The following is a 26,758-nucleotide window of genomic DNA, read 5'->3' on the forward strand; positions in this document are numbered from 1 at the left end:
TTTACTGGTCTGGTTCTTTTAATGGCGTTGCTGCATTGCGGGAAAAGAAGACCCCCAGCCTTGGCTATCTCAAACTTCTGAAGAACTTGATGCTAGATGTAGAGTTATTAAGCAGGGTGAATTCTTAGTATGGAATTCCATATCTGCCGTCGTCCGTCGCATTTTGCTTTTTGTTGTGTCCCAATTCTGCCATTTACCAGTTCCAAACATGCCATTTTCCGTCGTGTGTCGTCCGTCGTGCGTGGTCCGTCGTGCGTCGCCCGTCGTGCGTCGTCCGTCGTGCGTCGCCCGTCGTGCGTTGCCCGTCGTGCGTCGCCCATCAAATGGGTTGCATAGGACATGCAAAAGCCGTTGTTTAACAAATGACAATGTGATGATTCCATTCACTTCTAAAGATCTTTTCCGAATAAGGCAAGTACAAATCCCACCTGCAAAGCATATACTAGTCACATAATTAATTCCAATAAAGCTAGACTACCCCTGCCCCTTGACAAGAAAATATCGCCTCTCTGAGAATTCAACCAAGTGTTTTTTTGGGGAAAATATTTTCAGCAAAAATTGTTTCGGCCAACTTATCCACAGTGTTATTCTAATTTGCATACTGTAAAAATGTGCCGACTTGTTTTCATCAAATTCCAGGAAGAAATCTGCCAACCGATACAGATATTCTATCTTGTCCTCTCAATTTCACCTTGAAATCCAGAAATACTAGACGTACTGTGGATAACAAACTGTTTATTAAATGTATTGTTAAGGGGCAATTACCACTTGGTTTAAGTTTCAGAAAATATGACGTGTTGGTTTTTGTGGGTGTGTATGCCATGGTGGATAGACCAATGGGAACAGGTTGTCCAGCACATCAGCATTATTTATGGGGCTAACAAGTAACGTTACTGTTTAAAAGACTTCTTTGAGCCAACCTGCAAATAAAGTCATGTCTAATTTGGAGTATACAGCAGATTTCATCACAGGTATACCCGCCCTCAAAATAATGTTGAATCAGTTCGTCTCTTATAAAAACTATTGGGAATCAAACATTGTAAATAATCTATTATTTACATTCCGTTCTGTGGGATATCGTGCAGGGACAGACAGAAATATCACATAGGCTATAGACCTAAAGTCTAGCTGTTAACGAGTAAAGTTACGTCTAGAGTAACTAAGTTATCGAGAAAAACAATCTACCGTAACAAAAGTCTATTTTGTTGATTTATTTATGTAACCAAATGGTGTTATTTCATATACACGTTACTTAGCCGATGTCAGGATATTATTTCTTCTTTCAATTGGAGTTTGGCGCAACTGCAAAAACGAATACATGTACATCTTCTAGTTCTATTGCTAGAGAGTCAGGCATGGTGGATCGATCGAACAAGGACATGTACATGTGAAACGATCAAGGGTCAAAGTTAAAAATACCACTGCGCAATCATGACAAAAAAAACGACGGGCGACGGACGACGCACGGCGGGCGACGCACGACGGGCGACGCACGACGGACTACGCACGATGGGCGACGCACGACGGACGACGCACGACGGCAGATATGGAATTCCATACTCTTAGTGTTTACTGGCTGAACTGAACACTCAGTGTGCAATGAAACAAAGGACAATGTGCTACACAGGTGCCTAGAGGGGGTCACTAAATGAACTCACAAGGTCCTAGAGGGGGTCTCACAGTGAACTCACACAACAGCTGACTTGGCACAGCCAACTGAGGGCGCTAGGCAAATAACATAAAAAGTGACCTGTCACATACATTACATCTGTCATATGTACATGTATCACATTTATGACGAATCTTACATGAATTCGTTTAGGGAAGTCCGAAAAATTCATCACAATCTGCTTTAATCTATTTATCACCATGAAAAAGTGGGAGGTGATTAGCCCTCATTCCACATGCGTCAAAAGCTCTCGTTGGTCGGTGACCAAAGATTCGGCTGTATCAAAAAGAAGGCAGCTGCATTTCCATAGCGTATGCGTTGTGCACGAGCAAAGGAAACTAAACGCATTTAAAATTTGTTGGACGAGTTTCTTTTCACAGTATGAGATAGCTTTCCATGTACATGAACAGTTAGTCAGCTCAACGAATCTGTGCTTTCACCAGTGGGCCCTATAGGTATGTTCAGAAACTGATTTTTAAATCCGTTCAGTTGAAAAGCATCATTCCTCACATTTTTTGAGGATTATATTTGTGTGATTGTATTAAGTGATTCAGGTGCCTTATTTTCATCGTCATTATTTTCATTAGCTAACTTATTTTCCACCTCTGATCATTCTCCTCCATTTACTTGACCCCTCCTTGTCAAGCTTCACTATGTTAAGCTGTACAGCCTAAACGAAAATACTTGCTGCAGGAATACTCGTTACGAGATAAAGGCACGTCCGTGATGTGTGCATAGAGCAAGAAAACAAAAACAAGAAGCTGTCAAAAAATTCGCAACCGACATACTACATATTTTTCACTTTTGGTACAAGTGCCGACCAGGCAACCAAGACCAGAAGGTCAGTGAAAATGGGGCTCAACAGCAAAGAATCAACCGAGGTATTGGGGTAAACTTCTACACCGCGGCAGATGCTAGAAAAGTCGATTTTGCCTCTTCCAACACATGGTGTTTTGTGACGCAAAATGAGAGTCCTTTTATTTGTTATTTGCTTAGTCCGTTTGATCAGACAACAGTTGGTCTGTTTATTCCAAAGACATACCACGCGAGGATACCTTGCCATCACAGGTCATGCTTCCACAATTTTCTAGTTGTGCCACCAAGGCGTGGTCTCTGAAATCCTTCTTTCTGGTCCTTATCACAGCATTCAGATGCACACAGGCAGGTGAGTGTTCTCAGTCATGCCCTAAATATGCCCCCAGAGCTATGGCTATATACATAATTGATGTCAGCACGTGCTCGTGTAAAAGTACATGCATAATTTCCAACCGGCGAAGACTTAAACCTGTACAAGATTCAGATGCGCCTGCCTAGGTCTTTAGAAAAGGGATGAAGTCAGTGAATTCCTTGCGCACTTGGATGCAGGCGGCACCAGAATCATGCATAGCACAATTTTGTTATATAGACGTAAATGTACATATTAAAAGCTACAGTCTTCTACCCTTAAAGGCGATTTTGCTCTCATTGCTGACACCGACAACGGAACCATTTACGCGGGTAGAATGAGCCAGGATCTTGGTGACCTGTCGCCCCTCCCTCTCCGAGGATTGGTGCGCCCGGTGGCAGTTGACTATGACCCGGTGGAGCAAATGGTTTACTGGAGTGACGTGGGTAGTCAGCCGTCTCGTAAGATCTCCCGTGCACATCTGAATGGCACAAACCAAACGACCGTCTTGGATTCCCTTCGCTGTAAGCCTGAATACTTTAGACAAATTTCAACAGTATCCCTTTCAAACTCTATATATTATTTTAACAATTTATAAGAAAGCCAACGGGTGAAAATTGTAATCTTTATCTCTTTTGACATAATTATTTTCGCGATTCGCCCCCGCTAAAAAAGCACTAATGGATTACAAAGTCAACACCTATGTTTATGTGCATCATATCAGATTTCATAGTCGTATTACCATTTCTTTAGTTTTTATTAAATTTAATTAATTTCATTCCAGTCAAAATTGTACTATGGCTTTTACAGTTTTATAGGCAGAGGTGAAAAGTTTTTGTCAGGGTTTCTTTTAAGGGAGGAGGTGATCCTGCTATAAAGATGACGGATTTTTCCCAGAGTGGCAGGTGGATTTTGAAGACTTGGCTGATACATAAATAGTTAAATTTATATTTAAAACCCAATGTTTTGCTAGAAAATAAAAAAACTAAAATTTTCAAACTTAACAAAAAGAATTAAAACCCCAAAATGTCGTGGATTAAGAAAAGAAAGTGTTAAAATGGAAAAGGTTTACGAGTGTGATGTTTGAACAATAACGTAGGTTTCGTGATGGTGCCATTATGTCGTAGATATCAACTAATGTGGTTTCATCTTACAATCCTCTTCTAAGGTTCTTTATCGGTGATGCTCTTCATGCACGTATAATCTATACTTTGACATTGATATATAGTACCTGACGGACTGGCGTTGGACGTTCAGGCAAGGATGATTTACTGGACGGATGGTGTATTGGGGTATGTGGGACGAGCAAGCATGGACGGCACTGGGAATCGTGAGATCATTGTGGACAATCTCGATAAACCACGAACCATTGTAACTGATCACAGCCGTGGGTGAGTTCTAGTAATCAGTTTTGAGGACGACTTCGGAAAAGGGTTTATTCTGTCAAGTAAAACAGTGTCCCAATTACTTCGGATCAAGAATCGCTTCGGCTTACACGTACCCCACTATTTTACCATTTCCAACCACTGTTACTGAATGAATGCTAAATTACGCGTCGCTTTTCATCGTTGGCTTCCAGACACATCTACTGGACGGACTGGGGGACAAGTCCCCGCATAGAGAGGGCAGATCTTGACGGTGGGAACAGGATAACTGTAGTTGGGACTGACCTGTACTGGCCAAACGGAGTCACTATTGACGGTAATTTACAGCTGACAATTTGCAACCCTCATTCTGTTCGTGTGCAGTCTGATACTGTATTTTTATTTTGCATAAAGAATCGGCGTGCAAATTTAAAAAAAAAAAAAAAGTTATCTGGAAGTCAAGGGTGGACCCGAAACCAAATTTTCGGGAGGACCCAAGTTAATTTTAGATAAATTTTGGATATTTTTATTAAACCTTTTATGGCCTCTCTGAGGGGTCAGGTTATATTTTGGGGCTCTTTACAGCTTTTGGAAGGGATGGGAAAGAAATCCTTTGTTTTGAAGTTTTGGCTCCTTATGGGCCCGGCCCCCGTTGCACCCCCTCCCCCGAATCCGCCCCTTGGAAGTGGTACATGAAGTGAGGCAAGGCGGTAACTAAGTACTCTAATATTGGTGCTTCAGTTTGGAAAACGTTTCAGATGGAGTTTTTTCCAGTGAACTGCCAAATGATTTAACGTTTTACTGCCTATACACGTTCATAAACTTTTCATTCCAACAGCATCCCTTGAAGATTCTACATTTTACTGAAATTGTTTTCACAATATCTTCTCCATAATTTCACTTTTATCAGGGGACGTCTTGTATTGGTGCGATGCTTTCCTCGATAAAATCGAGCGAAGCGATCTTTCGGGTGTCAACCGATTAGTCTTACTCAACTTGACCGCCCACGGTAACTTTCATCCGTTCGATTTGGCTGTGTACGGAAGTGAAATTTACTGGACGGACTGGAAAGTGGAAACTTTGGTCCAAGTGAACGTGAACGGCAGAGGGGAGCGGAATTTCGGTCCCTCGATATTTCAAAAGGCGGAAGGGATTCACATCGAAGAGGGTTTGTAGGACATGGATAAGCACCTTCTTTCGAATTTCTGTGAAAGGACAGGGTGATTGGGGTGATTTTTCGTGTTTCGCTTCATGTTTGTGTATAGCATGACCCTTCCCACCTCCAGATTATCAGGTTTGTGGATCGAAGGGCAAACGGGGGCCATCCCCTCCTAAATAAAGATACCAAATATTGTTTTGAAAAACCAATGAGGAAAAGGATACCTCTTTGGACCATTTCACTTCTGTTCCTTCAAAAGGCGTGTAAAAATCCCCCAAATTTATAGCTTCGTGATATAAAAGACCATAAAGAAATTTCAAAATTTTTGTCCTCCACACAAAAAAATAGCCATCAGAATGTTTGTTTATGGATTTGCCCTTGGGTCTAACCCTCTTCCAGTTATTTTGTCCCCAAATATGACCTCTTAATGAAGCGTCTAACATAGCCTTTTGTCATCTTGAAGAACCAAATTATTGTGATAGCTCCCCCTGTAACAACGGTGCCACTTGTGTGGATGTTATCAACGGGTTCATCTGCCAGTGCCCACTTAGTCACAGTGGAATTTTCTGCTTCGAAGGTAAGCTTTTTGACTTCAGTGGTGTAAATTTGCTCCGGAATTGGGGACGGGGTGCATGCCGGTGGGAGTTTGTGGGGGGGGGTGAAAGCTGAAGGGGGCTGACACCATATAGTGGCAGCGTTATACAGATGTATTCTGTAATATGTATTACACTCATGCAGGAATCTTACATCAAAACGGCATATTATAGCTTTTTATTGTTTTCCCTTGTTGGGTGATGTTGGATACATTTTAGTCGTTGGAAGTCCGAAAAATTCTTTACATACCGCTTTACGTTTTTGCTGACCGTGGAAAGGGATGGGGGATGATTCAATAGCCCCCCAAAAGTGAGATGGGGGTATATATACCCCCATCCTCCCGGGATTTACACCCATGCTTGATTTATCTTATGAGCCAAGAATAGAGCATTTGACATAATTTTATTTGCTGGCTGGTCATTGGGTGTACTGAGCATTGTGCATAGTACACAGTGCAGTTTCAACGAACGTAACAGGCACGAGAAATCATATTGACACCGCGCGACTATTCTCTTTTAATTTATGTATGGCGAGCTATGTTTTTACAAATATTACCCTCAGTTGGTGTGAGGTATGACTTTAAAAATGTAAATTTACGCCATTAATTTTAAAGAGGGTCGCATTTTCATTTCATACTTAGTAGCAGTCTTTATTATTTGGAGTTTTGATGGCTTCACTTCACTTCACTTTAAATAAATCAATTGTCCGACTAATTATTTAAATAAATGCTCACGGCCAACTGTAGTTTTACCATGTGACGTAGACAGAGCAGAGCATACAACTGGGTTATTCTGAAAACAGCAGAATGGAATGATATTTTCGGGAAGCAAATATTGCAAAGTGTGGCGAGGTTTTGTTTGGATTAAAATGCAGTTTCTTCCTTATTTTGGCATATGAAGCAAACTATGGGACAGAGAGACCCCTCCGCCTTTGTGTTGATCATTGTTAAACTGGTATCTCAGGAATTCTTTTCAGAATTCTGAAAAGGGGATGTGTTAAGTGACAATAGGCTGGAGTGTGTATAGGGATTGGACGGAGGGGGTACCCCTCTGTCCCATTTCGTGCCTGGTATATATTATGGTCAGCATGAAAAATGCACTCTTGCACGGAAAGTGCAAAAGTTTCCATGTATTTAATAAATACATGTCTTTGCATTGTAGTCAAAATGTCGGGGCGGTAATAATGTCAAACACTATCGGACTTTTTTTCGTGACTCAGTTCCTTGTAGGCCCAATGAAGTGACCTAACTGAGATACTGAAAGTACCGTGTGTACCATTTCCTTGTTCCGTTTGAGTCACAGTGTACTCATGTTGCACAAGCAGTTCTATTAGGCCAATCAACGGTCATTGTGCCAAAGTTTCACTGATGGTTTCAGCTTCGTATTTCGGGCCAACTCGTTTTTTGTTTGCAAGTACTCTATTACTACAACAAACATATACACTGTAAAAAAAAAAAAAAAAAGCTTAGAGTTTAAGCACATTTCTAAACACATTTTTTGCACCCACTTTTTTGACATGTTTAACCGCGACATGTTTAGTGTTATGCGTTTAGGAATGTATTGAAAAGCTAAGCGGATTTCAAAAAGCTAAATATGTACCACAGAAAAGCGTTAATGGCATTGCGTACACTTTGCGTACGGCGGGGAGGAAGGTGAGGCAATACTGTGTTCATATGCAGAGCAATATAAATTGCCAAGAAAATAATACATTTTCTCCTGTTTTTTCTCCGGGACTGGACTGCGCTCTAGTCACCGCTCTAGTGTCCCTTTCATTTTTGCTCGAAGCAATATGTAAATGTATTCGACAAAATAGGGAACGGAAATTGAATGCAGTAATATTCAATGAGTTGAGTTCTTTTAGGTGAAATCACACGATCGTATTATTTTATTCCCTTTCTGCATTTTCATTGGAACTTTTCCAATACATACATTGTTAAGACCGTCCCACCCAAGAATATCATCTTCAAAACCACTTTAATCAACAAAATGAAACCACACAGAATTCTTCCAAGGCATCTATTTGCTCGCCATTCATTAAAGGCCACCACAGAGAAAACGCTGCTTCGAATTAAATTAACGGTTCAGAATGAGGCTGGTAAACCTAAAGAAACATTGATCCAAATAAAACCTGACATGTTTACACATTATGCTGTTCAAAGCGCGAGTAAATTAAAGGGAAGTGTTAATTTTAAAGCACATAATCCTCACTCCCCGGGATTTACGCATGATACAATGATTCATTTCTGACTAATGTCAACTCCCGGTGATCCAACCAATCTTTTGAGGCTAGTGATGGGTTCCGGGAAATTGATAATATTCCTGGAGAATAATCAGTCGCGTATGACTGCCATGATGGATACGGGACCAGTGGCGTCAATTTGTGTCGAAAAGTGGGCGTGGATGGGTGAGGGAAAAATTGGGGGTGGGGCGACATGTAAAATTTGAAAAGTGGGGGGTGACACAATATGACTCTATATAGAGGTCGGTGTTCATGATATTAAGGTGTACTTGTAATATGTGTTCAAGATGGCATATTTATGGCTTTTAAAAAATGCTTTTCCTTTTTGAGCGATACTGAAGGCATTTTAGTCATTGAAAGTCTTAAAATCCTTTCAATCCACTTTATTCTTTTGCTCACGCCAAAAAGTGTGTGTGTGTGTGGGAGGGGATGATTCAATAGGCCATCCCACGGCCCCTCAAACGGGGGAGGGGTTATATATACCCCCATCCCCCCCTGGAGACAGCCAAGATCTTTGGTAATTATAATCCCGAATCTGTCCTTTCCTGGACTGTGACACTGTCCTAAATTTCCTAATTTCTACCAGGTTTATCTATCCTGCGACAAGGGGCTACCTTTTTATAGCTTATTCTACCTTTATGGCATTCTTTTTTCTTGATACCAGCTTCTGTCTGTCAACTTTCGCCTGATCCAACCAATCTTCTGCGGGTATCTGACCCACAGGCGGCGTACCTCCCGGGAGAGTACGTCGAGTACGACTGCCCGGACGGATACCAACTGGAAGGGTCTGCCACGCAGATCTGTCGCTCAGATTTGACCTGGTCAGGGCAGATACCTAGATGCAAAGGTACCCTTGGCCATTGTTACCCATTCAATTAGAATTTGATACTGTTGAAATATTTTGTTTTGAATTTAGAATTTAGGTCCCCTGAAACACTAATATTATGAGTCAACTTGAGTCCTTTACTCATTACTTGAGGTTTAGGAATGGTTAATCAGTTATGTTTAATTTAGTCACGAATCTCACAATATCGGGTGGCAGAACAGTGAACAAACTGCCATAGATGACCGTGATAAATTTCCTTATTACAATATATAAAGAAGCAAAAAATTGCAAAGACACTATTCAGGTTATTGAGCGGTTAGTAATTCAATACAGCAAACATTTTTTGCAGAGAAATCTGCTATTGGACAGGGAAGGGGGATGCTGACACCCATGATACCGGGGGAAAGGTTCATGATACAGATGTCCATCTGTAATAATTATACTCCTACAGAAACTTAAATCAAAATGGCATATTTGTGGCTTTTGAAAGTTTTCTCCCTTTTGAGTGCTATTGGAAATATTTCGATTGTTGAGAAGTCAGACAATTCCTAACAATCCCCTTTAATGATTTCTCACCACGACAAAGTGGGGGATGATTCCATACAGCCCCCAGCCAGCCCCCCCCCCAGAGGGGAAGCACATAATCCTCACTCCCCGGGATTTACGCATGATACAATGATCCATTTCTGACTGATGTCAGCTCCCGGTGATCCAACCAATCTTTTGAGGCTAGTGATGGGTTCCGGGAAATTGATAATATTCCTGGAGAATAATCAGTCGCGTATGACTGCCATGATGGATACGGGACCAGTGGCGTCGATTTGTGTCGAAAAGTGGGCGTGGATGGGTTAGGGAAAAATTGGGGGCGGGGCGACATGTAAAATTTGAAAAGTGGGGGGTGACACAATATGACTCTCTATAGAGGTCGGTGTTCATGATATTAAGGTGTACTTGTAATATGTGTTCAAGATGGCATATTTGTGGCTTTTAAAAATTGTTTTTCTTTTTTGAGCGATACTGAAGGCATCTTAGTCATTGGAAGTCTTAAATTCCTTTCAGTCCACTTAATTCTTTTTCTCACCACAAAAAGTGAGTGTAGGGGATGATTCAATAGGCCATCCCACGGCCCCTCAAAAGGGGGGGGGGGTATATATACCCCCCTTGTATGGGACAGCCAAGATCTTTGGGAATTATAATCCCGAAACTGTCCTTTCCTGGACTGTGACACTGTCCGAAATTTCCTAATTTCTACCAGGTTTATCCATTCTGCGACAAGGGGCTACCTTTTTATAGCTTATTCTACCTTTATGGCATTCTTTTTTCTTGATACCAGCTTCTGTCTGTCAACTTTCGCCTGATCCAACCAATCTTCTGCGGGTATCTGACCCGCAGGCGGCGTACCTCCCGGGAGAGTACGTCGAGTACGACTGCCCGGACGGATACCAACTGGAAGGGTCTGCCACGCAGATCTGTCGCTCAGATTTGACCTGGTCAGGGCAGATACCTAGATGCAAAGGTACCCTTGGTCATTGTTACCCATTCAATTAGAGTTTGATTCTGTTGAAACATTTTGTTTTGAATTTAGAATTTAGGTCCCCTGAAACACTAATATTATGAGTCAACTTGAGTCCTTTACTCATTACTTGAGGTTTAGGAATGGTTAATCAGTTATGTTTAATTTAGTCACGATATCTCACAATATCGGGTGGCAGAACAGTGAACAAACTACCATAGATGACCGTGATAAATTTCCTTATTACAATATATAAAGAAGCAAACAATTGCAAAGACACTATTCAGGTTATTGAGCGGTTAGTAATTCAATACAGTAAACATTTTTTGCAGAGAAATCTGCTATTGGACAGGGAAGGGGGATGCTGACACCCATGATACCGGGGGAAAGGTTCATGATACAGATGTCCATCTGTAATAATTATACTCCTATAGAAACTTAAATCAAAATGGCATATTTGTGGCTTTTGAAAGTTTTCTCCCTTTTGAGTGCTATTGGAAATATTTCGAATGTTGAGAAGTCAGACAATTCCTAACAATCCCCTTTAATTATTTCTCACCACGACAAAGTGGGGGATGATTCCATACATCCCCCAGCCACCCCCCCCCCAGAGGGGAAGCACATAATCCTCACTCCCCGGGATTTACGCATGATACAATGATCCATTTCTGACTGATGTCAGCTCCCGGTGATCCAACCAATCTTTTGAGGCTAGTGATGGGTTCCGGGAAAATTGACAATATTCCTGGAGAGAGTCGTGTATGACTGCCATGATGGATACGGAACCAGTGGCGTCAATTTGTGTCGGAAAGTGGGCGTGGATTGGTGAGGGAAAAATTGGGGTGGGGCGACGTGTAAAATTTGAAAAGTGGGGGGTGACACAATATGACTCTATATAGAGGTCGGTGTTCATGATATTAAGGTGTACTTGTAATATGTGTTCAAGATGGCATATTTATGGCTTTTAAAAAATGCTTTTCCTTTTTGAGCGATACTGAAGGCATTTTAGTCATTGAAAGTCTTAAAATCCTTTCAATCCGCTTTATTCTTTTGCTCACCACAAAAAAATGTGTGTGTGTGGGAGGAGATGATTCAATAGGCCATCCCACGGCCCCTCAAAAGGGGGAGGGGTTATATATACCCCCCCCCCCCGGAGACAACCAAGATCTTTGGCATTTATAATCCCGAATCTGTACTTTCCTGGACTGTGTCACTGTCCGAAATTTCCTAACTTCTACCAGGTTTATCTATCCTGCGACAAGGGGCTAACTTTTTTTGGCTTATTCTACCTTTATGGCATTCTTTCTTCTTGATACCAGCTTCTGTCTGTCAACTTTCGCCTGATCCAACCAATCTTCTCAGGATGGTATCTGACCCGCAAGCGGCGTACTTCCCGGGAGAGTCCGTCGAGTACGACTGCCCGGATGGATACCAACTCGAAGGGTCTGCCACGCAGATCTGTCGCTCAGATTTGACCTGGTCAGGGCAGATACCTAGATGCAAAGGTACCCTTGGTCATTGTTACCCATTCAATTAGAATTTGATACTTGCTGAAATATTTTGTTTTGAATTTAAATTTTAAGTCCCCTGAAACACTAATATTATGAGTCAACTTGAGTCCTTTACTCATTACTTGAGGTTTAGGAATGGTTAATCAGTTATGTTTAATTTAGTCACGATATCTCACAATATCGGGTGGCAGAACAGTGAACAAACTGCCATAGATGACCGTGATAAATTTCCTTATTACAATATATAAAGAAGCAAACAATTGCAAAGACACTATTCAGGTTATTGAGCGGTTAGTAATTCAATACAGCAAACATTTTTTGCAGAGAAATCTGCTATTGGACAGGGAAGGGGGATGCTGACACCCATGATACCGGGGGAAAGGTTCATGATACAGATGTCCATCTGTAATAATTATACTCCTATAGAAACTTAAATCAAAATGGCATATTTGTGGCTTTTGAAAGTTTTCTCCCTTTTGAGTGCTATTGGAAATATTTCGATTGTTGAGAAGTCAGACAATTCCTAACAATCCCCTTTAATGATTTCTCACCACGACAAAGTGGGGGATGATTCCATACATCCCCCAGCCACCCCCCAGAGGGGAAGCACATAATCCTCACTCCCCGGGATTTACGCATGATACAATGATCCATTTCTGACTGATGTCAGCTCCCGGTGATCCAACCAATCTTTTGAGGCTAGTGATGGGTTCCGGGAAAATTGATACTATTCCTGGAGAGAGTCGCATATGACTGCCATGATGGATACGGAACCAGTGGCGTCAATTTGTGTCGGAAAGTGGGCGTGGATGGGTGAGGGAAAAATTGGGGGTGGGGCGTCATGTAAAATTTGAAAAGTGGGGGGTGACACAATATGACTCTCTATAGAGGTCGGTGTTCATGATATTAAGGTGTATTTGTAATATGTGTTCAAGATGGCATATTTATGGCTTTTAAAAAATGCTTTTCCTTTTTGAGCGATACTGACGGCATTTTAGTCATTGAAAGTCTTAAAATCCTTTCAGTCCACTTTATTCTTTTTCTCACCACAAAAAGTGTGTGTGGGGGATGATTCAATAGGCCGTCCCACGGCCCCTCAAAAGGGGGGGTATATATACCCCCCTTGTATGGGACAGCCAAGATCTTTGGGAATTATAATCCCGAATCTGTCCTTTCCTGGACTGTAACACTGTCCGAAATTTCTTAACTTCTACCAGGTTTATCCATTCTGCGACAAGGGGCTACCTGTTTATAGCTTATTCTACCTTTATGACATTCTTTCCTCTTGATACCAGCTTCTGTCTGTCAACTTTCGCCTGATCCAACCAATCTTCTCAGGATGGTATCTGACCCGCAAGCGGCGTACCTCCCGGGAGAGTCCGTCGAGTACGACTGCCCGGATGGATACCAACTGGAAGGGTCTGCCACGCAGATCTGTCGCTCAGATTTGACCTGGTCAGGGCAGATACCTAGATGCAAAGGTACCCTTGGTCATTGTTACCCATTCAATTAGAATTTGATGCTGTTAAAATATTTTGTTTTGAATTTAGAATTTAAGTGCCCTGAAACACTAATATTGTGAGTCAACTTGAGTCCTTTACTCATTACTTGAGGTTTAGGAATGGTTAATCAGTTATGTTTAATTTAGTCACGATATCTCACAATATCGGGTGGCAGAACAGTGAACAAACTGCCATAGATGACCGTGATAAATTTCCTTATTACAATATATAAAGAAGCAAAAAATTGCAAAGACACTATTCAGGTTATTGAGCGGTTAGTAATTCAATACAGCAAACATTTTTTTCAGAAAAATCTGCTATCGGACAGCCAAGATCTTCTGTCTTCTGTCGCTCGTAGATTTATTAAGATGTCAGTGCAAAGCATGACGTTCTAAATAATACCCCAACGCTGAAAAAGATTTATTGAAATAAATCAAACAGATTCTACTTGCGAAATGTCTCATTTATGACCACGGGTATGCAGAAAATGGCGACTTTCCCAAACTGACCGCGTGCGTGATGGAATAAGCAAACACTGACCAATGCGTTTTCGCGTGAGTTAATCATACAAGTAAAGACACAAACTAATTCATTTGCTTGGATTCAAACAATGATTTTAATTGATATTCCTAGACGGCAATCTCCAAAGAAATCTGAAGGAGGCGGAATCTCTGCCCCCTTTGTTCCCCACCCCTCTCCCTGACGCTGTGCGCAGGTCCCAAACTCCTGGCAGTTTCGTGGTTGCTGTCATTATCTTTTCGAAGGTTTCCTCGACATGAAATTGTTTCTCCACATAATGATTCATTTTTGACTTTCAGCCTCCAGCTGTCAGCTTCCCCCTGATACAACCAATCTTCTCAGGGTAGTGTCTGTTTCGAGGGTAGTATACCTCCCTGGTGACTCCGTCGAGTACGACTGCCCAGACGGGTACCAACTCGACGGGTCTTCCACGCGGTTCTGTCGCATAGATTTGACGTGGTCGGGGCAGATACCTCGATGCAGGGACCGAGACTACACAGATGGCGAGTATATACACCTCAATCGGTTCATTTAACAATTTTTGAAATATATATTTCGCTTTTAAAAAGACGGTTATGAAAATTTCACAACAATCGAGTAGTTTTTATTCGACGGGTTGACAGTTGAAGGCATGCATACTGGATGAGTTGTTCATTCATTTCTGACGATACCGTTTAAGCATAATAGCCACATGAAGGCATTTTGTCTGGAATTACTTAAATTCGCGTTTTGCTTGGTTTTCAGTCCACTTACTGTGGTGTTAAGACTTTCTCTGCCTTTCATCCAATTGCCTCTCCTCTCGGTCATGAACTATTCACCTTCTGTTTCTAACAGTTAATCAGTGCGTGTTTACTCTGAACCCATCGGACGCGCTAACGGTCGTTTCTGAACAGCAAGCGGTGTACGTTCCCGGTGCGGTGGTCCAGTATGCCTGTCCGGACGGATATCAACTGAACGGGTCCTCCTCCCAAATTTGTCTTTCGAATCTCACCTGGTCCGGTCAGCCGGCTAGTTGCACACCCATGAAGACGCCCACTCCCAACAATAAAAGTATATGCTTGTTTTTCTAATCACTTCTGAATGCGTCGAGGCCGTTGTTCTTAAGGTTTAAACTGGATCATGCTTGAGTCGGTAAAGGATGAAGTTTTTAAAAAAAGTCCTAGCAAAAAACAAAGTGCTCAAGGGATAAAAATTCAAACACATCTTCCCGAGGTGGAATTTGCACCACACAAAAAATGGAAGACTTAATTTCTGATCCATTTAAGTCCGACGGATCCAGGGTCCAAAATGAGATCTGTCCTCTTTTTTTGGGGAGGGGGACGTGAAGACTTTGTTTTAAAAATCCCAAAACCTCATTTATGATACTCCCCAGAAGATGGAAGTTTGAAGGTCTGACCAAATATTCCACAGTGCTGGATTTGGAAGGGAAGAAAGTTTCACTATCATAGACAACTGTCATTATTTTGCAAGACAAACGAAACAGTGGTTCGGGGCAAGCAAAAACTTCCATAATTACACCGAAAATAGTGTATACGTTGGACTTCACTCTCTTTAAAAGTCTTGAGACAACAATTATTTTTATTCTCTGTAGACAATAGTTCAAAAAATGCCACGCCTGTGGCAATCGTCGCCGGGGGTGTTGGGGGCGCTGGGCTGATTCTCGTCATAATTTGCGTCGTGGCGATCACACTCAGGAGGTAAGTTTAATCGTAACGCTCCATCCACATGTTACAGGCCACCCATGCAAAACGAATGGACCAAAACGTATGATCAACCTTGAGAACGGTGTTACAGCTAGGAAGAGATCTGTTGGCTGGTTATGGTTTCAGGATATTGAATTTGACGTGAACCAAAGGTGTAACTACGAGTAGTGCTTTTAACGACGACTGCTGAATTTGCTTGGATAACGGTTTTGTGCCCTGAAATGCCTTCATTTGTGGGCATTTTGTTTCGGCTGATCTTTAACATTTCTAACCGCCCCTCCCCAGTACTGACAGATGATGTCAAGAAATGGACACGTAGTCCTTCATTTTATAACAAAATATTGCCACAAGATTTTTGACGCTAATTTCAGGCTTAGCACCCTCCGTTATTTACAAAGGTACTTGTCAATAATCTAAGGTGTGAAAAACCCAAATTTTTACCAAAGACTAGATTTTTGTACTTCACAAAATGGAACACATATCATTTTTTCCGTAAAAGATCACTGCACATTGACAATTTGGGCTCTTCAAAACATTTTTATGGCGAAAAGTTTACTTTTCGCTCGGACTGAAACCATTTAAGTGCATTTTAATGTAGTCGTAGTTTGTAAACAACATCAGTGTGTTTTCCATTTTTTATCTCGCTTCTAATTTTCATTCTGCCATTTCCAAGAGTGTTTTGGTGTCTCTTCGAGTTTTATGATAATAATGTATTTACATATTCATGAGCAAATGTGTCATGTCAATTAATAAAAAGTGTGTGACAAAAGATATTCCCCACTTAATTAAAATATAACGCGGCATGCTCTGTTGTCCCCAAGTGTAGTCGCAATGAAATTTTCTTAGACACAATTTTTGTGCAAATGTGTACTCTTCTTTAAAGTTTGAAAACTTTTTTACATGCCTATTTGGTCAAATGCATTGAAAAGGGCAATTTCAAATGCTTTCAAATTATCCATACTTTCCTTGATAACTGAGGGCGCTGTTGCTGTGATGTCATCCGTGAATCCAGAATTTAGTTAGTGAAAATATTTCTGGGAAAGAAGATGGTGCTTGCTTGCTTGCTTGCTTGCTTGCTTGCTTGCATGCTTGCTTGCATACTTGCATGCTTGCATACTTGCTTGCTTGCTTGCTTGCATACTTGCTTGCTTGCTTGCTTGCATACTTGCATGCTTGCTTGCTTGCTTGCATACTTGCATGCTTGCTTGCTTGCTTGCTTGCATGCTTGCTTGGTTGCTTGCTTGGTTGCTTGCTTGGTTGCTTGCTTGGTTGCTTGCTTGGTTGCTTGCTTGCTTGGTTGCTTGCTTGGTTGCTTGCTTGCTTATATGCTGTGCACATAGTCAACAATGAATCAGCCAAGAAGAGACAATTTACTCCACCAAAATCTACAACATGCAGAACTTTTTTTGTGCAAAAAAAAAAAATGAAGCACTTAGGCTTTCTTCTTGGGATGACATCACAGGTGTGCTCATGAATATGGAAGTATTTATCATCGTAAAAGAAAAGGCAGTAAAATACCCTTTGAAATAGTGAAACAAAATTTTAAACGAAGTAACTGAGACACAAAGATGCATTTTGAAGATTTGTATGAAAACAAATCGATTCCAGCTACTTTTCAAATTCTAAAGTGTTTAGTGCTAGTTCTACGTACGATCCAGTCCAAAAATCGAAAACTCAGAGCTAGAGTGGTGCCAACCGCTCATTTCTCCTGTGACTTCTTTTCCACCAAGGAGACAGAGACGGCGTTTGGGAGTACAGGTGCAATGTTCAAACACGGCGGATTACACATGCGAAGACATCTTCCCAGATGAGTATAGAACATACACAAGTGCAACCTATGAAAAGCGAATTGAACCGTTGTACCAGGAATCCCTGTTCTGAAGTATGCACAGTGAGTTACCGTGAGCAACTAGAATGAAAGAGCGCCTTCAAGAAGCAATGAATGTACTTACCGGTGATCCTTCGTGAAGTTCATGATCAGCGCGTTCGATTACTTCACTCGCGCTGACCTTTGCAGTTGGTGTCTTCAGTTTGAAACCATGGACGTCATGTTAAAAAAGCATTAAATTTTTTAATGGGCCTATATGACGTCCGTGGTTTAGACAGGCATGAACACATGTACAATAGAGCCTGAAAATAAAGGTCATGCAGCGAGCTGTCCTATCAAGTTCGATCATTTTTGGAAGAAGGATTCCTAACTAAAACCACCCCATGACACTCATGTTGGAGTTTTACCTTTGTTTTCCTCAAGCAATATTCAGGAAAAGTCACTTGGAGATGGGTAGAACACGAATGTTATTAACGACCTTTCATTATCGGCGGTATCGTGTCTATGTCTCCTGTATAGTTCATGCACATTTGTTTTCAATCCCTGTGCTTATGTGGAAACGAGATTGTACAACGTTGCAAAGATTTACCTACCTGCAGTCAATGGGTTCCAGATCATGGACGTAATTAAAACCCTGGACTTGCACGCCTTTGTATGAACTTGAAGAAGAAGCCAACCAGCGGCCATTTTACCATTTTATACAAAGGCGTGGGTTGGCTCCCCTTTATTGACGTCAGGAAGAACAAAGGCGGGCATTACCAGGAAAGCTTTGTGGGTACACCACCTGAAATATATTCCCATAGACAGCATTGATAAATCCCCATACTTCACAAATTTTTAAAATACAACTCTCACAGGTGTTCAGGCTACACAGAAAAATGATGTTCCACATGTCCTCTTTCATTTTCCTTTCAATTTTCGGGGGGTTGACCAATGAATTTTTGAGAAATTTTCACCAGAAGCAGACCACCCCTAAAATGCAGAAAATGTCCCTTTACAGAAAAGTAGCCATTTTGAAAAACCATCCCTCTGCAAAATGGCTCAAATAGTGCCATTTTCGGACTCGATTGCATCCAAATTGCTCAGAATTGGAAGCCCTGAGTCCGGCCCAGAGGTTCAGTCTCATATTTCTTCTATTCGCCAGTTCCATAGCTCTCAGGACCCTCAAATATAGAATATTTTGAGTGTATTATTAATGAGCTCGGCGGACATATTTCTGGCCTAAATACGAGGGTGCACCCTCGTATTCGGCTCGGTAAAATGGCTGCGAGTGAATTCAATGAGCTCTATAAGCTGATTAAGGGCATTGCGAGTCCAGATTTTATTATACACGTCCATGTTCCAGATTCCGTTGAGTTGACATCACGCACGCGCACTGAGCTCTTGTCAGCAAAATTTAGATAAAATATTAGAATCTTTCGTAAAAGTAGATTACTACTTTAGTGTATTATCTTATAAATTTAAAAAGTCTGTAAAATATTTTGATCTTTTTTTTTTGTTTTGGCTTTTACCGACGGATTACCATCGGTGGCCGTGGTGTACCGTGGTGGCGCTGTGCAAGGGACTGGTTGCGGTTTTTCTCGCGCTCGTGGCGAGTGATTTTTAATCTATTTTTTCTGTTTAGTTTTAGCCATCCTTACTCCTTTTTAGCGTCGGATGTATTTCAATTAATTCAAGTACTTGTTGGATCGCGTATTCTACTTTTTAACCCGTTTTTTGCTGAATTTGAAAAAGACTTTGTTTTTAACTTTGAGTGTGTACATCCTGCCATCTTGGATTTTTACTCGGTGGTCTACGTGTAAATTTCCAGTACTGCGTCATCGGTGTTCTCTACTGTTTTTATTGTGTGAATGGTATTCAAAATGTCATCGCTAAGGACATATTGGACTATGCTACTTCTGACTGTGATTTCTGTTCTCGTCGGAATGTCTGACTCGGGACCCAAAAGTGTTACAACCTACCAATCCGTTTGTGAGAGTGCATTGGGCAGCACCACTGAACCACAACGCTGCTTCTAAACACATCAATCAAATCGGCAAACCGTGAAAATAGCTATCTTCACTCATTGTACCCCTGGACGATTCCAGAATGGAATTGTCTACCAAACCACGTCAGATGTTCTGCGACTCTTGGCGCTTTCAAAACCGAGATTGACAGAATTGATCTTGCTGTTCTGTCCCAACAAGTTCATTTTACAAATTAATTCTTTTAGTTGCGTTGCAACCAAATCCCTTGCGGTGTCATCTGTACGGGACAGCCAGAATTTTGGCGATTGTACAGTAGCCAGCAGAAGCAGAAAATTTCAAACCGTTTGTTTGTCTGAGTACGAGACTGCAGAATTGCGCTGTTCTTCATGTATTATTTTAGATTTCTGGAAATGATGGGTCAATCATTGGCAGGAAATTTCTCTATTATGTCAGGTAATTGTTCAGTTTCTAGAAATTCATATACTAGCAAATATTTTCCAAAGCCCTTTTTTCTGAGCTTGATTTTTAAAGAAGTAACTGAACGGAAAAATATAAATTCTAAAATTTTGGCACGTTCTTTTGCCTATCCAAGGGTTCCGGAAGCACACCATCGGGGTCAACTTTCAGACTCTGTAGGCCTATGTGGCAATTAACGAACAATTTCCGCTTACTTGAGGTGTCCCACCTGGGGCAAGAGGTTATGCAGAGATTAAAATTGGAACACGAACACCTTTCTGGCTTTGATCTTACAGACCTTACTTGAGCAATTTGCCTGCACAATTTCTTTTTCAGAATTACTACTTGGCATCCACTTCCACGTCGGCGCCACGCGTCACACCGTGGTTTGAGTGAGCTGCCACATTTCGTGTTGTGTTGTGGTTAGCGTAATTTGTTTTTTTTTCCTAGGGAGGTTAGGAATAATTATAATACAACTGGCGTATCTTAACCGTTGTGCATGCGTCCGTCGTCTAGTCGCAGACGTGTGTTTTCGGCGCTCGTGTGAAGAGGCTTTAGGAAGGTTGGGGGGCAGTTATCATAAACGGGGTACACAAACTTTGGGCCCACCACAGATGTCGGAAAACATCATTTTCATGCCGTTCAAAATGCATCTCAAGTTGGGGTACCACATTTTCGTTGATCATTTGTATCACATTATTGCAGAACTTAAAAGCGACAGAAGGCAATCCTCCCTTATCAAAGATACCTAAGCCGGCTTTTGTTGTCACTTTCAATCAGGACAAGCATGAGAGAGGACAACCTCATTCACTGGTTTATCTAAAGTGTTACCACTGAGTCTTCATGCCCCATTTTGCCAACTTAAAGTATCCCAAATCTGAACATAGGCTTATCTGTAGACGAAAAGATTACAAACACCTGTTCTGAACAATAAAAGCTTGATCGATTTCCTGCTGTAACAAGCCTGAATTTTTGTGCACAAAACACACTGTGGGGCGCGGACTGACAAACGCTCTTTAAATTAATTTAAAAATCTGGCTCAAGTCACATGCTTAAGCTACAAACAGGGCTTAACAGTGCACCCACTATGTTTGGGACTATGTCTCAATGGGGAATTTTGGGAGGTTCAAAAACGTTGACTGAAAAACTTCAGATTGATTTCACACAAACGAAAACAGTCCGATAAATGTATGTTCCCACTCCCCAGGGTCTACGTAATACGCCTACTATTTCGTTTCAACTGCTTTCATTGGAAGAGACTAAATAAGTGTAGTCCCCAAGTTGTCAAATTAAATTACCTGTTACAAGTACTAAACTGACACAGGAGACAGTCCCTCAGTTTGAACCGGACTAGATTGTACATCGTTGTGGTCATGAGTCAGTGGGGGTACCGGGGGGGGGCACGCGCCCCAGCAGATGCCCGTGCCCCCCCTCCATTTGAAATATGTGAATAATCTCTGTTGAAATACAGCTGCAGCTTAATTTCCAATGGTGTCCCCTTGAAAAAATGTGTACACCCTCTGGTGCCCTCTGAACATTTAACCCTAGTTACACCACGGCGATGAGTTCTGGAATCGAAATATGTAACGTTTAATGTGTTATATAGAAGTACGTTGCATTTAGGTTGGTCTCAGCCGATGCGACAGATAATCTAAACATTGTCAAACTACCTGACTTGTTTTATCTTGATTTTTTTTATTTGAAAGTAAGTAAACTAATACGTAACAGTCCGAGAGCATGAGAATGTTGAAACCTACACGGCACACTACTCTCGACACTATTTATACCCAGGGACATTTTAGTCCATGATTCCAATTTCAATTAGTTGTATGTAGATCACAAATAAGAACGATTGACATCAACGTTGACGTATGCTGACATAGTTTTCCATGCATTTAACATGAACATTTTAATGTACTTTGAAACCATTTGTTAATGACCATAATCTCATGATCTGAGTGTTATATCTTGTAACATTCTTATTACAGCAGCGGGGGACAGGTCTATCATTTCACTCAATGAAATAAAAGCTTATATTGCATTTAAAATTAAGTACATTTCTGGAATTGACTGCCATTCCGGCTTTGTATGATTTCTTTGTCCACGTTTCATTTGCCTTTGTTAATTTAATCTTGAGGGGTAATGGTGGCTTTATAAGACGCTCCCTTGAAGCTACTATGACCGTTTAAAATAAAGCATGATTTAAAATATGATGAAATGACTTACAATCCTTCGTAAGGTTATTTGTTTGGCGTAGTTAAATACGCTTGAGGCCATGTCGCTTGTGTTTTGTGGAGGGTTTTGCTATGTGTCACCTGTCATCAAACAAACCAGATTTCAACAACATGAGCATTTTTGTCAATTTACATGGTTCGTAGTGGTTTGCAGGTGCGGACCGGACAAAGCAATTTTCAAATGAGATTGTTTTCTTTTCATTTTCTTTGTTTAGGCAAATTTATATGTGGGCGAAATGAAACCTACTAAAATTGGATACCCGGTATCTCAAAGCAGTGTTGTTAATTAAATTAATGCTGTAACACCAGATTAAAATATCAAGATTTGGACTACAATCTGATGAATCTCAAAAGGCGTGACTTCACCATTAGAATTCCTTATATTCACTCCATTTGTCATGTTACATCACCCATGGAGCTTTATTATGCCTGGGCCAATCTCATCGACCCTTCCGCTGCAAGGATGATCTGCCCCGGCCCCAATTGTGGTTGAGCACAATTATTTTTTTATTGATGCATTAACCGACCTGCGCAAACCCCTTTGTTAACCCTTCGCAGACCCAATCCTTCGATTACCAATAACAGGCTTACAAGCCGCAGCACAAGGATTGCATCTGCCAACAAAAGCAGCCCTTGGTGATCCGCTTACGGTGATGTTAACTGTGCTATACTTAATCCTTTTAGATTCTGGGGTAGTCCTTTTGTAATTCGCTGGGGCTGGTTAATTCAACACCTCACACAGGGTAATAACCCTGTTCAAGAAACTTGTTTGTCCCTTTTAACTGATCTTTTTCTGTCTACGCGGTGAAGGGAAACCACCAGGATTTGTAACCCAAACCTTATTCCAGTTAACTGGGAATGTTTAACCCCTTTGTTCAACATTCTGTATGATTTTTTGTATGAAACTTTTCTTCAATTTGATATTTGCAACTAATTGGTACTAACATGAATGTGATATATACCAAGTGGCGTGTGTGCGTGGGGGGGTGCCCCTAGCAGAGGTCTGTTTCCCAGGCGCCCCAACCCCCTAATTCAAATGTTGACGCAAGACCTAGTTGATCGACTTTCGATGCACCTCCTGAAAAAAATTAGGACATTCACCTAGAGGACGTTGCAAATAGCTGTTTGCCCAAATTGTCTTACTTACTCCTTCAGCAGACGGAATCGCTGCTAAGAATGAGAAGCAAGGTTGCACTTACCAAGATTTTTAACCGTAGGTTGAGGTAAGCTGTCCGCTCCGAGCGTGAACAACAGAAGGCCTCCTTTAGTGATAAAGATCATAATAAAATTATTAGACTGAACTAAAGGTGACGTAAAATTGCACCATTATGCACGAACAACTCGGAACCTCAGAAGCCTACGCGTATGGGTGATCTCGTAAGTGTGTTTGCGTATGGAGCATCATGTCTTACTATTCTTGCGCAACCTTAGCGCAGCGTACAGGAATATGCCTGACACCTCTAGCTTTACTATGATCTCTATGGTACAACCTCACCGCATAGGCGCGCTAGTCTATATGCGTTTGAGATGGAGCACGGTGTGCGCAGCGAAATTATTCAGGAATGATTGGTCTTCACACGCACGCCAAACACGTGCAAGAGCCCGGTTGGATAACTTTGTACCAGGCTGTCCTCCTTTCGCCGATAAAGGTGTACTTCAACTCATGGTGTATTAAGTATGATGGCGTATTTTTGGGGGGGGATTCTATAAACGGTAGGCCTACATATACAAGCTTTCTTGTCCCTGGGGTTGGCGGATTATTTCATGGGTGGAAAATGGACCGTCATTCCGTGGGGCAAAAATCCACCTCCCCCCGCCCAAGGCCTAGACTACTGAACTTGCGAGACCTCACTCAAGATCCCAAAGCTTGTCATAGCAAACACTAGGACCCCTTCATTAAGTAGATTGAAGGATAGCTAGGTCAGGTGACTGACACGTTGACCACCACCGAAAGGACAATAGTTGTCTCAATATAGGGAGTTGTTTCTATTCGATAGCTTGACCTTTTTCAGGTGGTGTTGATTACTTTTTTGTGAGGACACAAGTCAATGCCCTCGCTTCATGAATCGACTGTGATAAATCGACGACACTCATTGATCTACACGACAGATTTTTGTTGAGTCGGCAGAGTCTGCCTGGTGTCATTTTTTGAGTGGACCTCGGAGACGTGCGTTTCTTCACCCATGTGGATGGGAACATACGCATCTCTATACTAGTCTAAAAAATCCATGGGGGTGGTTTATAACACAGGGCAGAGCGTCAATTTACATTCGTGATAAATTTACAGGAATACTAATAGGGCCTACCTGAATCCGTGACTGCATTTCAAGTCATTCCTTAAATGCACTATAGCGCCCTCTATACGAGCAAATATACCTCGCAATGCTTGTCCGTATTAGCAAAAAACGACCTACATGTACATGTACATAGTATATTCTGTATATAGTACATGTATAGTATATTCATACAGTATATTATAGTATATTTTGTACGCTCGTTCTCACCCAAACTGCATTATACTAGTCAAATAAAACTAGCACAAGAAGATAGGAATAAAGACATGAAAGCAAAATTATTAATAAGTTCCCAAGTGTCGATGTAGGCCTAAATATAAAATCTTAATGCCTAAGGGGCAAAACGGTTCATTTCAAACAGCCAGTTATTATTTACATCCATCATTATTTTTGTTTAAGCAATTCTCACTCTTTTTGCAAGAGGTTGTGGTTTACGGAGACTCGATTAAAACATTTAGGCCTATAAGGAATCACTCCGAAGTTATGAAGAAGTTGTGAAGAAGAAACACGTAGTCTCAAGTTTATTCCGTCTATATTTCTTTTAAAATATGTCACTTGCATAGACGCTTCAAAGGGTTGAGATTTGAAGAATTTTTTGATAAGGGTAAGACTGCTTGATGGATTCCACACAACGGCAATTAGCGAATACATGTAATTATCTCCCTAGTTTACTGCTACATGCAACGATTAGTTCACTGAACTGCGTACTTACAGAGACTAATTACTACTAATTACCTAAGCCAAATGTTTTGATCCAATTGCAATTATCATGATTATCAGTTAATTATTTGTCAACTCAGGCCAAACTAATAGGCCAGTTGCATCATCTGTCGATACACGTACGTGTGCCCATCTTATAATCACCTGATAGACAAACGCACCATAACCATCGTGATGGGCCAATCAGAACGAGCAGCGCATAAAATGATCTTATGTAGCTGAGCCACGTGCTCCCATGGCGTACCATTCACACAGTGCATACGTAACCGACGTACTGAATACGCTGTGCGTATTGTAACTTGCACCTTGTCACTACATTATGCGCTGCACTCGGGACCATGAGAGGGCGAAGTTAGCGCAAGTTGCTCGCTTCCAACTGATCCTTTTTCAATTGAAACTTCGAGGAAGACAATACCTGAAGTGAAGGATGCGTGAACGTAAGTTAGCTCTTGTCTTCTGTGAAATGTGCTTATATTTAATCGGGTTAATGGGATATGCTGGGATGCAGTCCGCGAACATCCTTGATACCCGGACGATCGAACCGTGTTGGTTCGTTGTGCATCAGATCGCGCGTGCTCTGCACACACAACGTGAGCAGCGGCGCGTTCTCACGCCAAAAAAGGGGGGGGGGGATTTTTGTTCATTAATACTATTTTTTCTCAATTTTTAGGGAAGGGGGTGTTTTTTGTGGGTGGCGTGCGGCATTCTTGGCAACCCTACTGGAATGGACCTATGTAGTGCCGTCACTGTTGTGAACGAGTCTGAGACAAGTGTTGCTATAATTAATGAGCACAGACTGCCATAAACAGTGATTTTGCTCGCAGTAAAATTATGTTTATTTTTTGTCGGCCTATACAATCCTGAAAGTTCACTTTTGCTACTGAACCTGTGGCCATCTGTGAGCAGCAGAATGTATTTGTGGTAGGCTGTGCAGTCATTCACAATTTGTATTCTGTGCCACCAGTAAGGTACCTACAAATGTTACTGCACTGAGGGTACCGTGGAGCTGCACTGAGGGTACAGTGGAATGTCGCTAGTATAACGAGCATGACACTATAGTGATTTCAGTCGCAGACACAGGCACCCGTTCCGAATTCCAGCCTTTATTCAGACGTATGTCGGCCCGCCCTGCAAAATGTTTCACTATATGCAGATTTGGGGCCCACATCTACATGCAAAATAGGTTTAAGAAAATGAGAAAGGAAAAAAACCTGTCTGGTTTTTATTATGTTTATCTCAAGTTTTCCTTGCATCTTTGCTTAAAACTGCATGTGACATGTAGGTATGGTTACACTGGTTCCTGTTGGTAAAATGGCACTTTAACAAATGGGCAGTGCTGGGTGCAGTAACACTAAGTAGACGCACAGGTATGTCCAAAGTTGGCAATGAAATGTCGGGTAAGCATATTTGAAAACGATCGAAACGTAAGATATTTATCAAAGATTTCTTTGAGTCAAGTAACAAATGCTAGTGTCTGTCTGCACATTTATTTCCTG

At 41.5% G+C, this 26,758-nt stretch overlaps 2 protein-coding genes and 1 long non-coding RNA gene across 6 annotated transcripts in view; 2 read left to right on the forward strand and 1 right to left on the reverse strand.

Moving 5' to 3' along the window:
• Positions 1–1,980: 1,980 nt before the first annotated feature.
• Positions 1,981–19,758, forward strand: LOC110979666 (E-selectin-like). Of its 3 annotated transcripts, XM_022235678.2 has the most exons (14): positions 1,981–2,124; positions 2,706–2,834; positions 3,119–3,358; positions 4,063–4,225; positions 4,414–4,535; positions 5,109–5,366; positions 5,821–5,934; positions 8,854–9,036; positions 10,349–10,531; positions 11,848–12,033; positions 13,335–13,520; positions 14,895–15,110; positions 15,652–15,757; positions 17,494–19,758. In XM_022235678.2, exons 2-14 carry the CDS (start codon positions 2,741–2,743, stop codon positions 17,642–17,644), a joined length of 2,202 nt encoding a protein of 733 aa, XP_022091370.2. In that variant the 5' UTR covers positions 1,981–2,124; positions 2,706–2,740; the 3' UTR covers positions 17,645–19,758. The 3 variants fall into 3 exon arrangements, with proteins under 3 accessions (XP_022091370.2, XP_087000407.1, XP_087000406.1); XM_087144281.1 differs by lacking the exon at positions 17,494–19,758 and having other exon boundaries at positions 15,652–15,789; XM_087144280.1 differs by lacking the exon at positions 1,981–2,124 and having other exon boundaries at positions 2,565–2,834.
• On the reverse strand, positions 10,436–23,555 carry LOC147800694 (uncharacterized). Its single transcript, XR_015427377.1, has 6 exons — positions 23,448–23,555; positions 22,241–22,329; positions 14,814–15,095; positions 13,305–13,508; positions 11,818–12,021; positions 10,436–10,519 (listed from the first exon to the last, which is right to left on the reverse strand). It is a non-coding gene; the product is annotated as an uncharacterized LOC147800694 (long non-coding RNA).
• A 1,962-nt stretch (positions 23,556–25,517) lies between these two features.
• Positions 25,518–26,758, forward strand: part of LOC110979617 (uncharacterized) — a 42,393-nt gene continuing 41,152 nt past the window's right edge. Inside the window, exon 1 of one of the 2 annotated variants that reach the window (XM_022235594.2) lies at positions 25,518–25,699. The gene's annotated coding sequence lies outside the window, so the exon portion shown is untranslated. The remainder of the gene's footprint in view (positions 25,700–26,758) is intronic. The other variant, XM_022235595.2, reaches the window with a different exon arrangement.

The sequence above is a fragment of the Acanthaster planci genome, linkage group LG01 (assembly GCF_054643075.1).
Source record: "Acanthaster planci isolate LZ-2023a linkage group LG01, COTS_SCS, whole genome shotgun sequence".
Taxonomy (NCBI): Eukaryota; Metazoa; Echinodermata; class Asteroidea; order Valvatida; family Acanthasteridae; genus Acanthaster; species Acanthaster planci.